This window comes from Nicotiana tabacum, chromosome 1 (assembly GCF_000715075.1).
Source record: "Nicotiana tabacum cultivar K326 chromosome 1, ASM71507v2, whole genome shotgun sequence".
Lineage (NCBI taxonomy): Eukaryota > Viridiplantae > Streptophyta > Magnoliopsida > Solanales > Solanaceae > Nicotiana > Nicotiana tabacum.
The window spans coordinates 108,484,734-108,498,315 of NC_134080.1; the positions used below are offsets into that span (position 1 = coordinate 108,484,734).

The 13,582-nt window shown below is 35.2% G+C and overlaps 1 protein-coding gene across 1 annotated transcript; it reads left to right on the top strand.

Annotated features, from left to right (window-relative positions):
• The first annotated feature begins 7,405 nt into the window (after window positions 1-7,405).
• Window positions 7,406-11,259, top strand: LOC107811349 (uncharacterized). Its single transcript, XM_016636257.2, has 5 exons — window positions 7,406-7,749; window positions 7,842-7,919; window positions 9,001-9,082; window positions 10,675-10,817; window positions 10,902-11,259. Exons 1-5 carry the CDS (start codon window positions 7,483-7,485, stop codon window positions 11,109-11,111), a joined length of 780 nt encoding a protein of 259 aa, XP_016491743.1. The 5' UTR covers window positions 7,406-7,482; the 3' UTR covers window positions 11,112-11,259.
• Window positions 11,260-13,582: the final 2,323 nt, after the last annotated feature.

Genomic DNA, 13,582 nt, shown 5'->3' on the forward strand with positions numbered 1-13,582 from the left:
CCCATGGCCCCACGAGTCTATACATGTATTTTGTTTCAAATTCGAGTCCAAATCGACTCTCAAAACTCAATTTTTTATTTTTCAATATATAGACAAAGTTTCCCCAATTGTCAATTTGATTCACATAACTTTGATGTTAAAACTCACATATAATCATGTAAAATAGTTGAAAATTGAACAAAATCACTTACCCAATGATTGTAGATAAAAATCCCTCTTCAAAATAACCTCCTACCGAGTCTAGGGTTCCAAAATATGAAAATGAGACCAAAATACCATCTCTCAGCTCTTATGTCCAGTCGCAGGTGTCACAATTGCGACCAGCAAATGCGAGAACATTATCACAAAAGTGAAATGCCTCACACCCCTGCTGAAGTCGCAAATGCGACATTATGTTTGCAAATGCGAACCATAGACACCTCGCAAATACGACCTGTCTGATCACAAATGCGAAACAGCATACCCAGCCCCATCACCGCAAATGTGAACTCTGGGTTCATAATTCAAACCCAACAGACTAGGCCTATTATCGCAATTAGGATCCATATCTCGCAAATGCGAGTCATGAGGCATCTGATCAACACCAACAACATTAAAACTCTTCCAAGCACTCCGAAACGCATACAAAACTCACCCGAGCGCTCGGTGCTCCAAGTCTAAAAACATAATATGAACTCGTTCAGGTGATCAAATCATCAAAATAACATCCAAAACCGTGAATCGGGCCTCCAAAACACATGAAATCAACATGAAACTCAAGAACTTCAAAAAACACAATCGCGCGTCTGATTCCTATCAAATCAACTCGGAATGACGCCAAACTTTGCAGACAAGTTTCAAATGAATAAACGGACCTATTACAAGTCCTGAAACAAAAAACCCAATAGGATAGCTATGAAGTCAACCTACGATCAAACTTATCAAATTTCTAAGCCTTTAAATTGCTAACTTTCGGAAAAATAACAGAAATCAACCTACGAACCTCCAAATTCGATTCCAGGCATGCGCCCAAGTCTAACATCACAATATGAATCTATAAGAGCCATCAAAAAACTATTTCGGAGTCGTTTCTACCAAAGTAAACCTCGGTCAATATTTTCAACTTAACTTCTAAAGTTAGAATCACTCATCCAAATTCCTCCCGAAACATCCGAAAATCAAATTCGACCATGCATGCAAGTCATAATACACAATATGAAGCGACTCAAGATAACGAATCAGTGAACAGAACCTTAAAGCTCAAAATGATTGGTTGGGTCGTTACAACCCATTAGGTTTATACCTAGGTTAAGATTACAAGTCTATGATTTTCTCCATTTCTTACAACTTCTAAAATATTTTGCTTATTATGTATTTGCCAGTTTATTTCATCCTAGTTTAATTAGTGAAGTTGATACACCACTTTTATTTGAGAAATAAATTGAGTTATATCAAGTTGCTCGCTTAACTGTTTAATGATAACACCTTTATTAAACTCCTTGAGGTTTGACCCCTACTCGCATTGGGTAATAATTATTGCAAACGACTATTTCATATCCCTTATTGGGGTGTGACTTGGACTTGATCAAGCCCCTCGCATTCTAAACCAAACATATGTACAAGTTCAAAATTATTAAACAAACATATCGGGACCTTCAATCACCAATTTGATCTTTACCTCATAATATTAACTTTGTTCAGTTCTCTTAACTTAAGGCTTATAGTTAGAAACGAAAATTACTCTCAAACTTCTCAAGACCCGAATCGCCCAAACCTACATGTAAAAAAATACCAAATGAACTTATAAAAAGTCTCAAATAAGGGAATGTGGTTCTATAACTAAAAACGACCGATAAGGTCGTTAGAGATAACATATCTCTCATATGTTTTCATTTACTTTTTTCTCTCTTGAAGCATAAAAGACTTCAAGAGTTCGACCATTTAATTGTGTAAGCTTTAACTATTATATATAAATTTATATAGAGTAACATATCCACAAAATATATTATGTTATGCACAATAATTAATTATCCAAACAATATACATTGGTATATAGGTTTATACGCAATAATACATATCCATAAAACACATACACACACTACATGAATCACTCAATCAATATACATATTTATACTTATTTCTACAAAGATATAGCACAATATACAAATTTTATTATACCTTATTGCACTTGATCGCTTCACCTTAAATGAAACTTTTCATGCACAGTGTAGTTCTTCATTTCACTAACATTTATCTATTTGTCCTTGTAAACCTGATTCTATAGAACCTTTATAGTTTAAAATATTACCTATTATACCGCATCTATTGTTATCAATAGTACTGAGGAGTAAAGTTATTAAAAAGAGGGGTATTTTAGACAATGGACAAGCTCACATGTGTGAGGCATGTAAGTGTTCGTTTTGGTTGTTAAATACTATTAGTCGGTGTAACAGTATATTACGAAATTAAAATCAACTTCTTATTCTTCCTCTCAATTCATTGAATCTTCTAGATTATTCCTATTAGATCTTCGTTTGTGCATGCAATCTAGTATCTATCATGGTATCAAAGCTTAGTACTTTTCAAGAGACTTTAACTTATAGCAGGTGGGTTGATGCAATGCAACAGGATTGGGAGATAGTAGACCTACTAGCTGGGAAGCAATTTGGGTCAAAATGGGTGTAAAAAATTAAATACAAGGCTAATAGAGAGGTAGAGAAGTATAAAGCAAGGCTAGTTGCAAAGGAGTGTAATCAAAAGGAAGAACTAAACTATCATGACATATTTTCACCTATGACAAAAATGGTCACAGTAAGAATCATTATAAGCATAGTTGCTGCAAAAGGTTGGCATTTATACCAAATGGATGTTAGCAATGCTTTCTTGCAGGAGACCTCTATGAAGAGGTCTACATGCAGTTGCCTCAAGGAATTCACAAGCAGAGGGAGATGAAAGTATGTAGGCTTATGAAATCCCTCTTTGGACTCAAACAGGTATCCAGACAATGAAACATAAAAACTTACTGATGCACTAATTCATAGTGGCTATAACCAAAGTGCCTTTGATCATTCTTTATTCATAAAGCAACAAGGAAAAGAGTGGGTCATCATATTAGTTCATGTAGATGATTTGCTTATTACCGGGAGCTGTCACAACCTAGTGAATGATGCTAAGACAACCCTTCATAGCAAGTTCAAGGTTGAGGACTTAGGTCAGCTAAGATATTTCCTTGGGTTTGAAGTCTCAAGGTCAAGGAAGGGGATCTTACTCAATCAAAGGAAGTTTGCCTTAGAAGTTAGAACTAATCTCAGAAGGAAGTTTAAGTTGTGAAAATATAGTTGCCACTCCTATAGAGTTGAAGCAGAAATTGACAACAGTGAAGTAACACTTGTATTAGGAAGACAAATGACTTAGAATTGGAGGACAACTCAGTATATTAATGTTTGATAGGGAAGTTATATACTTAACTATTAACATGCATGACATAAGCTTTGTAGTCTAAACTTTGAGTCAATTTATGCAAAATCACAAACAGTCACACATAGAAGCAGCTCTAAGAGTAGTAAGATATATAAAGGGAGCATCAAGACTAGGACTATTGATGGAAGCAGGATTCACTAACAATCTCAATGCATATTGTGATTCAGATTGGACATCATGCCTCAACAAATAAAGATATGTGACAGGCTATGTTGTGAAGTTAGATAATTTTTTGATACCTTGGAAGTCAAAGAAGCAACAAACAGTGAGCAGGAGCTCAGTAGAAGTTGAGTACAGAAGTATGGTTGTTGTAACCGCAGAGATTACTTGGCTAACTAGAATACTAGAAGAGTTGGGAGTAACTATCCAAACATGTTTCTCTGTTCTGTGAAATCCTATCTTTCATGAGAGAATAAAACACATTGAAATAGATTGTCAGTTTGTGAGGGAGAAAATCAGGACAGGGCTCATCCATCCATGTTATGTTTCTTCTTTATTGCAATTAGCGGACCTTTTAACAAAAGGATTGACTGCTAGACAACATGGTTTCTTAGTTTCCAAGCTTGGTGTGTTAGACATCTTCCACTTTCCAACTCGAGGGGGAGTATTGTGGGGTACAGCTATTAACGAAAGGGGTATTTTAGACAATGTACAAGCTCACTTATGTGAGGCACGTAAGTGTTAGTTTTGGTTGTTAAATATAGTTAGTCGGTGTAACAGTATATTATGAAATGAAAACCAACTTCTTCTTCGTCTCAATAGATTCTACCTATTAGATTTTTGTTTGTTGAATGCCATCTTGATTCTATCAAATAGCTTCACTAAATGCATTATCAATCTCTTATATAAGTTTGTCTTTATTTATACCGCCTGAATTTGTAGCAGCTGAATTATAACTAAATTTTAAAAATTGAAGCCAGACTTGATAACAACACAATTCCTAACGAAACTGACAAATTTATTTGCACTATTTCGTTCACCATTGAGCTAAATATATACTGGATAAAGTTTCATTGAAAAATAGTTAAAATCAATTTCTTCTTCTTTCTTTTTTTCTCTTACTTTTGTTGGCGCAATTTCTGTATAAATTTTATTTTCTTGATGATTCTGTAATCAACTCACGTACAATAGCAGCTAAATTCTTCAATTTTTGGTTTTAATTTTGGCTCTTTGGAACTTTGGGAAGAAATATATATTTAGTGTTTTCTCTAAGTTGCATGGCTCTCCATTTGCATTTTTTTTGTAGATGGAATAGAAATATAGTATATGCTCAATCACGCTGGTTGTGTTTAAGTGTGGAAGATCACGTAAAACCTGGTATGAAGACCTCTAAATTTTGGTGCAAACGAAAACAACGGTCACGTTATTGGAGCTGGGCCTTTTTTGTTGAGCTACATGTTCGTAAAGTTGTATATTGGCTATACGGATATTATGTTTATTTATTGAGTCGAATAGTCGTGAAATATCTTTCAATTATATGGATGGTCATTCATTTTTATTTTATTGCACCAAAATCACTAAGATTTTGTTAAACGAATAAATCACCAACCTTATCTAAGATAGCGGTTGGACATAGATAATTTGATTGAAACTTGAAAACGAGTTTTTGAAGTTGTGCTGAAAAATAACTTTTGAAAGTTGAAGTTATGTTTGGACATGCATTTTATTTGGAAAAAAAATTAAAGTTTTGTGAGTGAAAGAAAATTTTCACTCAAAAACTATCCTATACCAGTTTTTGGGAACTTGAAATTTTTTGAATTTTTTTCCATTGATCATATTTTATAAACAAATAACATTTCCAAAAGAAATTTGAAAAATTAAAGCTAAAACCTACGTACGACCAAACGGGAGCTAAGTATGACGAAGGTTACGGAGCCAAATTTTGTGACAAAAAAATCGCTCAATTTCAACAAAGTACGAGAGAACATTCCTAGGAGGAAACAAAGGAGATATCTCTATTATTTTGTGGCTTGAATTATTACCTTGTATTTTTAGGAAATCCATAATCCATATAGGTTTAGGAAAAACCCGTTGTCCTAATAGATTTGGGAAAGGAAAATATATAGTCCTCGTCAAATTAGAAAATCTTTCTCTTATAGATTTGGGACTATTTGGGATCTATATATAGGGGTTGTAGTTGGGGATTCTATAGATTGTATTGTGCTTTTCTTCTCATTTATAGTGAAAAACTCTCTCTGCTTCTGCCTCGAGGATTAGGCTTAGCCGAACCTCGTTAAATCCTTGTGTTGATTTTTCTTCTCTATTTGCTTTGTATATGATTGTGTGCTAGTTAACCCACGATCTTCCGTAATAATTGGTATTAGAGCAAGGTTCGGGTTTCTACATATAATCTAGGGTTAAGATGTCTTCATCATTTTCAACAAAGTTCGAAGTAGAGAAATTTGACGGGGGTTCTAGTTTCAGTCTATGGAAGATTATGATGAAATCGTCCCTGGTGTTACAAGGGTTATGGAAGGCAATTGATGAGGATTTTCTTGAAGAGACGATAGAGACAAAGAAGGCAGGCGTGAAGGAGAGGGCTTTGAGTGTGTTTTCATGAGTGTTAAAGATAGCGTTCATCGGAAAATTGCTGAAGAAACTTCTGCAATAACAACATGGAAGAAGCTGGAAGATCTGTATTCTAAGAAATCGCTGACAAACCGCCTCTACCTGAAAAAGAGGTTATACAATCTCCGTATGAACGAAGGTACACCTGTTAAAACTCACCTTGATGAGTTTAATTCAATTATAATGGACCTGAAGAATGTGGATATCAAAATTGAGAGTGAGGATCAGGCCTTGATTGTGTTATGTTCTTTACCACCGTCTTATGATACTTTTACCGATATACTGCTATATGGGAAAGACAACATTTTACTGGAAGATGTTAGTAATGTACTAAAATCTAAAGAGTTGAAAAAAGCTTTTCGGACAGCAGAATTGAGGGCGATGGTCTTGTGATTAGAGGAAGTGGAGGAGGTGCAAAATATTGATCAAGATGATAATGTTGATGCACCTGCACAATAACTATAATATAACATTGCAACATGGAGAGAGAAGAGAGTGATCAACCGACCGCAAAGGTTTGCGAACGTAGTTGATGGGAATCTTCTTGGATATACGTGGGATTTGCTTTGGGAGTTGCAGAGACCGTTGATGCGTTTGAGTATTATAGCTATACAGAAGCTATTCCGGGTACAGAACCAAATCGATAGATTACTCCAATGGCTGAAGAGGTTGAGTCTCTTAACAAGTTTAGGCATTGCCTAAACTTGGTTAATATGTGCGGCAATGGCTAGAGCCCTCGTGAGGGCTGAAGGCAAGGTAGAGAGACGTTCCTGTTAATGAAGAGAATTCGAGCCAAGGGGAAGATTTGTTATTTTTTGACTTGAATTATTTCCTTGTATTTTTCGGAAACCCATAATCCCTATAGGTTTAGGAAAATCAATTGTCCTAATAGATTAGGGAAAGAAAAACATATAGTTCTCGTCAAATTAGGAAGCTTTTCTCTTATTGGTTTGGGACTATTTGGGATCTATATATAGAGGTTATAGTTGGGAATTCTATAAATTATATTGTGTTTTTCTTCTCATTCATAGTGAAAAACTCTCTCTGTTTCTGCCCTTAGAATTAGTCGAACCTTGTTAAATCCTTGTATTGATTTTCCTTCTATATTTGCTTTGTGTATGATTGTATGTTAGTTAACACACGATCTTGCGCAACAATGTTTTTATGACACTTTGGTAACGTTGAATGACTTTAATTTTTTGTTAAAAAAAAAAAAAAAAAATTAGTAACTTTCGTGATTGGGTACTTACATGTGTTGCTCTTTGGCAAACTGAAAAAGACATTAAGTTTACATGTGTGCGGCCAATACTCTTCCACTTAGAAAAATCAGAAAAGGACAGTATATATCATTATTCTCAGTAACTATCCCAAACATGTCTTGTCGAGTATCTTATAAAAGATACTTGTTTTTTTTTTTTTTCTTGCACTACTACTGTATGCTTAATTTTGTCCACCATGAAACTTTGTACTGGAGGTTTATCTACAAATCTAAAAGCTCCAATCTATGTGAAGAACTCAAAATCAGCTTCAACTGTGAAATGGGTAGTACCTCAGTTTCAGATTTCTGGTTTTGAATTTCCAGTTGCCTTATCTACTATTTCAGTTCGTTGCACCCATTCTTCAGTTCATGTTTCATCACCAGTTATTCAGTCTGATATTGATTCAAGCAGACTTCATATTCCTGAAGAAAACTTAGAAGGGGTAGAGAAAAATGTAGAGAAGGTGACATCTTAATTGGAATAAATAGAGTGAATTATATTTGGAATAGGTGACATCTTGTGATTTCTTGATATTTGAAATTTGGTTTCTTGCAGGTAATTTATAGCTGTCGGTTTTTCGCTATTCTTGCAGTGTGGGGTTCCTTGATTGGATCATTTCTTTGTTTTATCAAGGTTTAGTCTTTTACCCTTTTGTATTTACTGAATTATGCAAAGCAACTGAGTTTCATTTTTGGATATTAGAGGTTCCTTTATTCAATTTTGTATGTTATAACCTTGTAACTATAATTTCAGAGGATCCTTTAGGGACGGCACAAGTTTAAAAGGCTAGTTATTTTGTTCTTCTTGGCAGATATTTACTTATTTTAGAACTATATTACTATTATTATGCTGTGATTGATGAAATTCTTACCTTTTCTTTTCTGTTGTCTATCGCAGCCTATGGATTATTTATTGTTTTAAGCAAATGACAGTACAATTAGATACTAATGAATCAAGAATTGCCTATGATATACAAGGGGGAAGAGATTAGATACTAATGGAGTAAATGTTATCCACAAAATTGAACTTTAGAGTTTTGAGACCTCAATTTGGCACTTTGTGAAAATTTCATGGCTAGCAGCATACGGCTGATGACTTGCAATTTCATAGAGATGGAGACCGACAAATCCTATATAAGATATAGAGTCAAGAAAAGAAACAAGTTCAAGTAAAAGTCATTGATTGTGATTGATCAATAAATCTTTTATTAGACGTTAGTCTAATTAGTTGGTGTCATTCAACCCATTTCTCTTAGGGCAGTGATTCTTGTGTTTTTTCCTCTCCTCTTCCTTTCTATTGGACTCCGATGAAATAAACTTTAGCTTTTGTAAACAAACCATACAAAATACCACAACAGTATTCACAAATCAAGGAGAGTCCTATGTTGGAAGAAGGATGGAGCTATGAAACATTGACTTGCAATACATAGAGACTTTTCCTCAGACCCTAAATTCTAGGTTAGCCCTTACTCTCACATTTATGCTTGTGCTCAGAGTGTGGAGCACTTTTGAATTCCTAAATTGTCACTAAAAGTCAGTGAGCATCGTTTATGTCTGCTACTGCTAGCCTTCTTTCAGAAATATTGGCGGTGTGTGATCCAGTAATATATGGAACCTAAGATTTGATGTTTTTCTGTTACAAAATATAATCGTCTGATGTTATCAGTATCCAGAAATACAACTAGTTATTTAATTGACTTCATTTCCACAAACAGGGTTGCTCATGTGTGGTAGAATCATTCCAAGCATACTTTGCAAGCCGAACCAAGGTTATTGTGTATCTCGTTGAGGCTCTAGGTGTGTCATTAATTACTAGTATTTTTTTTTTTTTTGTGCTCCATCTCATCAATTTATCTTCCTTTCTCTGTCGTTTTATTGCTAATAAGGATGACACACAACAAGGCATTGCCCGAGTCCATTGATTCACTCGTTAACAAATGATATTCTCGCTACTTTTATGTAAAAATTTGAGGCTTTCTCTAATGTCATTAGATTATGAGTTTCAGAATTAACTGTAAACAAGATGCGACAAACACACAAGAACAACAAACGAGTTTAACTTGTTGAGAAAATATTCTTACACTATGAAGTCACCTTAGGATAACTATAGATAGCAGAGCATTAGAAGTGGAAGTAGTTACCTAACAAAAATGCAAGCAACCTGCTAGAACATGTAATGTTAAAGTTAAAAAATGCATTACTAGTGTTGTCCATCAAGTAGAGGGAATGGTTCACCCTTTTATTCAAGCAATAAGAAGGTTGAAGCAATAAGAGTGTTTTTAATCAGATCTAAAAGGAAAGGAAGGAGAATAAGCCAAGTAAATGGGATTGCACATTACTAAGGTTTAAGCAACTAGCAAAGAATGAAACGTACACTTTATATTCTTGCCATAAATAATTGTTGCAGATGATGTTGGCACATGAATCGCATCTTATGTTCCTAGGCTCTTACTGTTTTTTAACAGGATGTGGATTAATGTTTAACTATTCATTTTCATTTGGTGATTGACTTGGGCTTCGCTCATGCTTTTTCCTTGGCAAAACAACTGAAGTTCGTTAAAAAGTTACTCCCTCCGTTCCAATTTATGTGAACCTGTTTGACTGGGCACGGAGTTTAAGAAAAAAATGAAGACTTTTGAAATTTGTGGTCCTAAACAAGTCCAAATGGGGCCTAGAGTATTTGTGTGGTTATAAAAGCTTTCTCATTAAGGACAAAGTTGTAACTTTAAGCTAAATTGTTACCAAATTTAGAAAGGGTTCATTTTTTTTGGAACGAACCAAAAAGGAAATAGGTTCACATAAACTGGAACGGAGGGAGTAAAAATCTTGTTGATTCAGCTTACTACGTTTCAGGTCAGGTGCTTCTCATTCTTCACTCAAAGGGGAAGGGTGTGGTTTGATTCTTCTGCGAGAAATTTTGTGATTACTGTGTTCAATATCAAAGAATCCGAATCTGTACTTGTAATTTTGTTTTGGGGAAATATTCAAACATAAATAGGTTACCAGTATTGGCATTAAAAAGACCATAATAAAGCGAAATATATAAAGATATGGCTGACCCAGCTAGTATTGGATTGAGGGGCAGTTGATTGATACATTGATATTAAAACTAGTTTTCGATTTAGATGCAAGCAATGAATTTAAAGAGGAACAGAGCTTGGATCCTACAGAGACGGAAGAATAGAATGTTTAATCTTATCACAGACTATATATCCCGACATAAAATTTAAATGTGCCCTTGAGGTGAGGAAGAGGGACACAAGTTAAGGTGTTGCTTGTTATACAATATAATACTATTCTGTATGATCTGAGAATCTGATGATTTATTTTCCAGAATAGCCATTTTGCCTCTATAATATGTTTTGTGACTTGTATTATTTCTATTCCAGATATATATTTATTAGGGACAGTGATGTTAGTCTTTGGGATGGGACTCTATGAGCTGTTCATCAGCAACCTTGACAAAGGGAAATCAATGTCAAGGGAGACAACTCCATATAGATCAAATCTCTTCGGCATGTTCACTCTAAAGGTTGTAGTCTCTTCTTCACTCTTGCTTGTATGATCGCAACCAATGTCTTGATGACTCACATTTGTTAACAAATATAATTGCCAGGAACGACCGAGATGGTTGGAAATAACTACTGTTAGTGGGCTGAAAACCAAAATTGGCCATGTTATCGTGATGCTTCTTCTCATCGGCTTGTTTGACAAAAGCAAGAGGGCTGTTATAAACTCTCCATTTGATCTGCTTTGCTTCTCAGCTTCTGTGCTTCTTTGCTCTGGCTGCCTCTATCTGCTTTCAAAACTCACCGACGACAACTGACTATTTTGTACATATTAACACAAATGTATGATGTGGAAGACTGCATTCAGGATGATATAAACATCTTTTGTAATGAAACTGGCAACTCTCTTTCTGGTAGGGGTATAATTTTTCCTCAAGATTTATAACATTCCCCTGTTCCATTCAAGTAGAAAATTGAACAGCTTATCAACTTGAGCATGTACATTTCTGTGGATGACATTGGACAGAAGAAAAAAGGTTTGAGAAACTATGTAAAACATGTTAGGATCGGACAGTAAGGCTAAGGCATAACGTGTCAAGGCCTATCCAATTTTAAACACATATATAATTACTAACGGTAGGGTGTACATAGGTCGGGTTGATTTGAAATTTTTAATTACTAAACTAAATCAATGGTGTCGGGTTTTTAAATCTATAAATCATACCAAACCAAAAAAGTCGAGTTTTTCAATCTCGATTTTTCTCAGATTTTTCGGATTTTTGAGTTTTTTCCCGATAAAGTCTTCATAAGCACAAAATATTTAATTGTGCTCCAAATATTTCTTTAGTCCTACTAAAATATAATTATATAATGTATTTTTTAAAAATAATATAATAATATGAGACAAGTGTGACGGCCCGATAAGTCTTTTTGAGTGCTAGCCCTTACTTTCGTGTTCCAAGACCTCTATTAGCTTCATTTAATATTTCTTGATTTGTGTGCATAATCTGTGTTATTTTTCAGAAAGTTTATACGTAAATATTTAAAGAAAATGTGATTTTTGGCTTTAATAACAACTTGAGTTGACTACGATCAACATTTCAAACGAATCTGGATCGGTGTTTTGAAGATTATGGTAGGTTTGTATTGTGATTTTGGACTTGGGCATATATCCGAAATTGAACACGGAGATCCCTAGGGTGATGTGACTTGTTTTGCTGAAAGTTAGCAATTTGAATGTTTGAAAATTTCCTAGGTTTGACCATAGGCTGACTTTATGGTTATCGAGTATGGATTTTAGTTTTGGGACATGGAATAGGTCCGTTTTAATATTTGAAACTTGTCTGCAAAATTTGGTTCGGACGCTTGGTTGTGATTCTAGAGGTTCTTAAGTTTTCTTTTGAATTTCATGTGTTTTGATGTCCAATTCTTGGTTCTAGATATTATGTTGGTATTTTGATTATGCGAACGAGTTCATATGATGTTTTTAGAGTTGTTTGGATGTTTGATTTGGAACCCCGAGGGTTTGGTTGAGTTTCATATAGGCTTCAGACCATTTTGAACTGGTAAAACTGTTGTTTCTAGTGTCTGTTACATTGTGTTTCCCGATCGCGAAGCTTCTCTCGTGATCGCGAAGGAGAAGTTTGGACGGGTGCTGGTTACTCTCCGCGAACGCAAAATGCGGGTCGTGAACGCGATGGATTGGGGGAACTACCCTTTGCGAATGCGACAGACCCCTCGCCAACGCGTAGCATGTGGGATGGCTGGGGACACAGGTGATGGTCTTCATCGCGAACGTGACCCTTGGGATGCGAACGCGAAGGCTTGGCTGGGAATAGCCTTCGCGAACGCGACGAAGACTTCGGGAACGCGAAAGCCAATGGGCTTTTGTTCTTCGCGAACGTGAAGAACACCTGACGCCCAATTAAATGAAAACTCTAAGTTGGGATTTTGTCATTCTACACCATTTGTGAAAGCTAGAGCTCAGCCTAGAGACGATTTTGAAAAGATTTTTTATCCCCACTTTATTGGTTAGTGATTTTTTACTAATTTTGATGTATTTCTATAATCACCCATTAATTTCTAACCTTTAAACTATGAATTTCATGGTAGAAATTAGGGATTTGGGTAGAATTTAGGGATTTTGCAAAATTGAGATTTGACGTCGGATTTTGAAACAAATCACTTAACCGGGCTCGGGGATGAATGGGTAAATCAAGTTTTGGTCTGAATCTCGAGATTTGACCAAGCTGTCCTAAGGTTGCCTTTTGTTGACTTTTTTCAAATTCTTTAAAGATTGAATCTTTTTCACTCTTGAGTAGTTTCTAAAACTTATTTTGAATTATTTGAACTATAGTTGGCTAGATTTGACTGGTTTGGAGGATAATTCTAAAGAAAAGGTCGTGGTTGAGTATTGATATGATTGCGGAAAGAGGTAAGTATTGGGCCTAACTTTGACTTGAGGGAATTAGGACTTGTTGATTTACTTGTTATGTGAATTATGTGGGAAAACGGTATATATGCAAGGTGACGAGTGTATATGAGCGATAGTGAGATTAAAGCATGCGAGGTTGGGCTATTTATTTCCATGTCTTCATTTATTCCATATTGTCTCTTGCATATGCTTTAATTGTTACATGTCCTTACTTGACATCTATGCCTTACTTGTTGGTTTACTTGTTATGTGAATTATGTGGGAAAACGGCGTATATGTGATGTGACGAGTGTATATGAGCTATAGTGTGATTAAAGCATGCGAGGTTGGGCTATTTATTTCCATGTCTTTATT

What these genes read in the sequence shown, in the direction of transcription:
- LOC107811349 (XM_016636257.2), top strand. Translation starts at nt 7,483, where the DNA reads ATGAAACTTTGTACTGGAGGTTTATCTACAAATCTAAAAGCTCCAATC. An exon ending in CATTTCTTTGTTTTATCAAG is followed by an intron (nt 7,920 to 9,000) that starts GTTTAGTCTTTT and finishes TTCCACAAACAG; the next exon opens with GGTTGCTCATGTGTGGTAGA. An exon ending in TCGGCATGTTCACTCTAAAG is followed by an intron (nt 10,818 to 10,901) that starts GTTGTAGTCTCT and finishes TATAATTGCCAG; the next exon opens with GAACGACCGAGATGGTTGGA.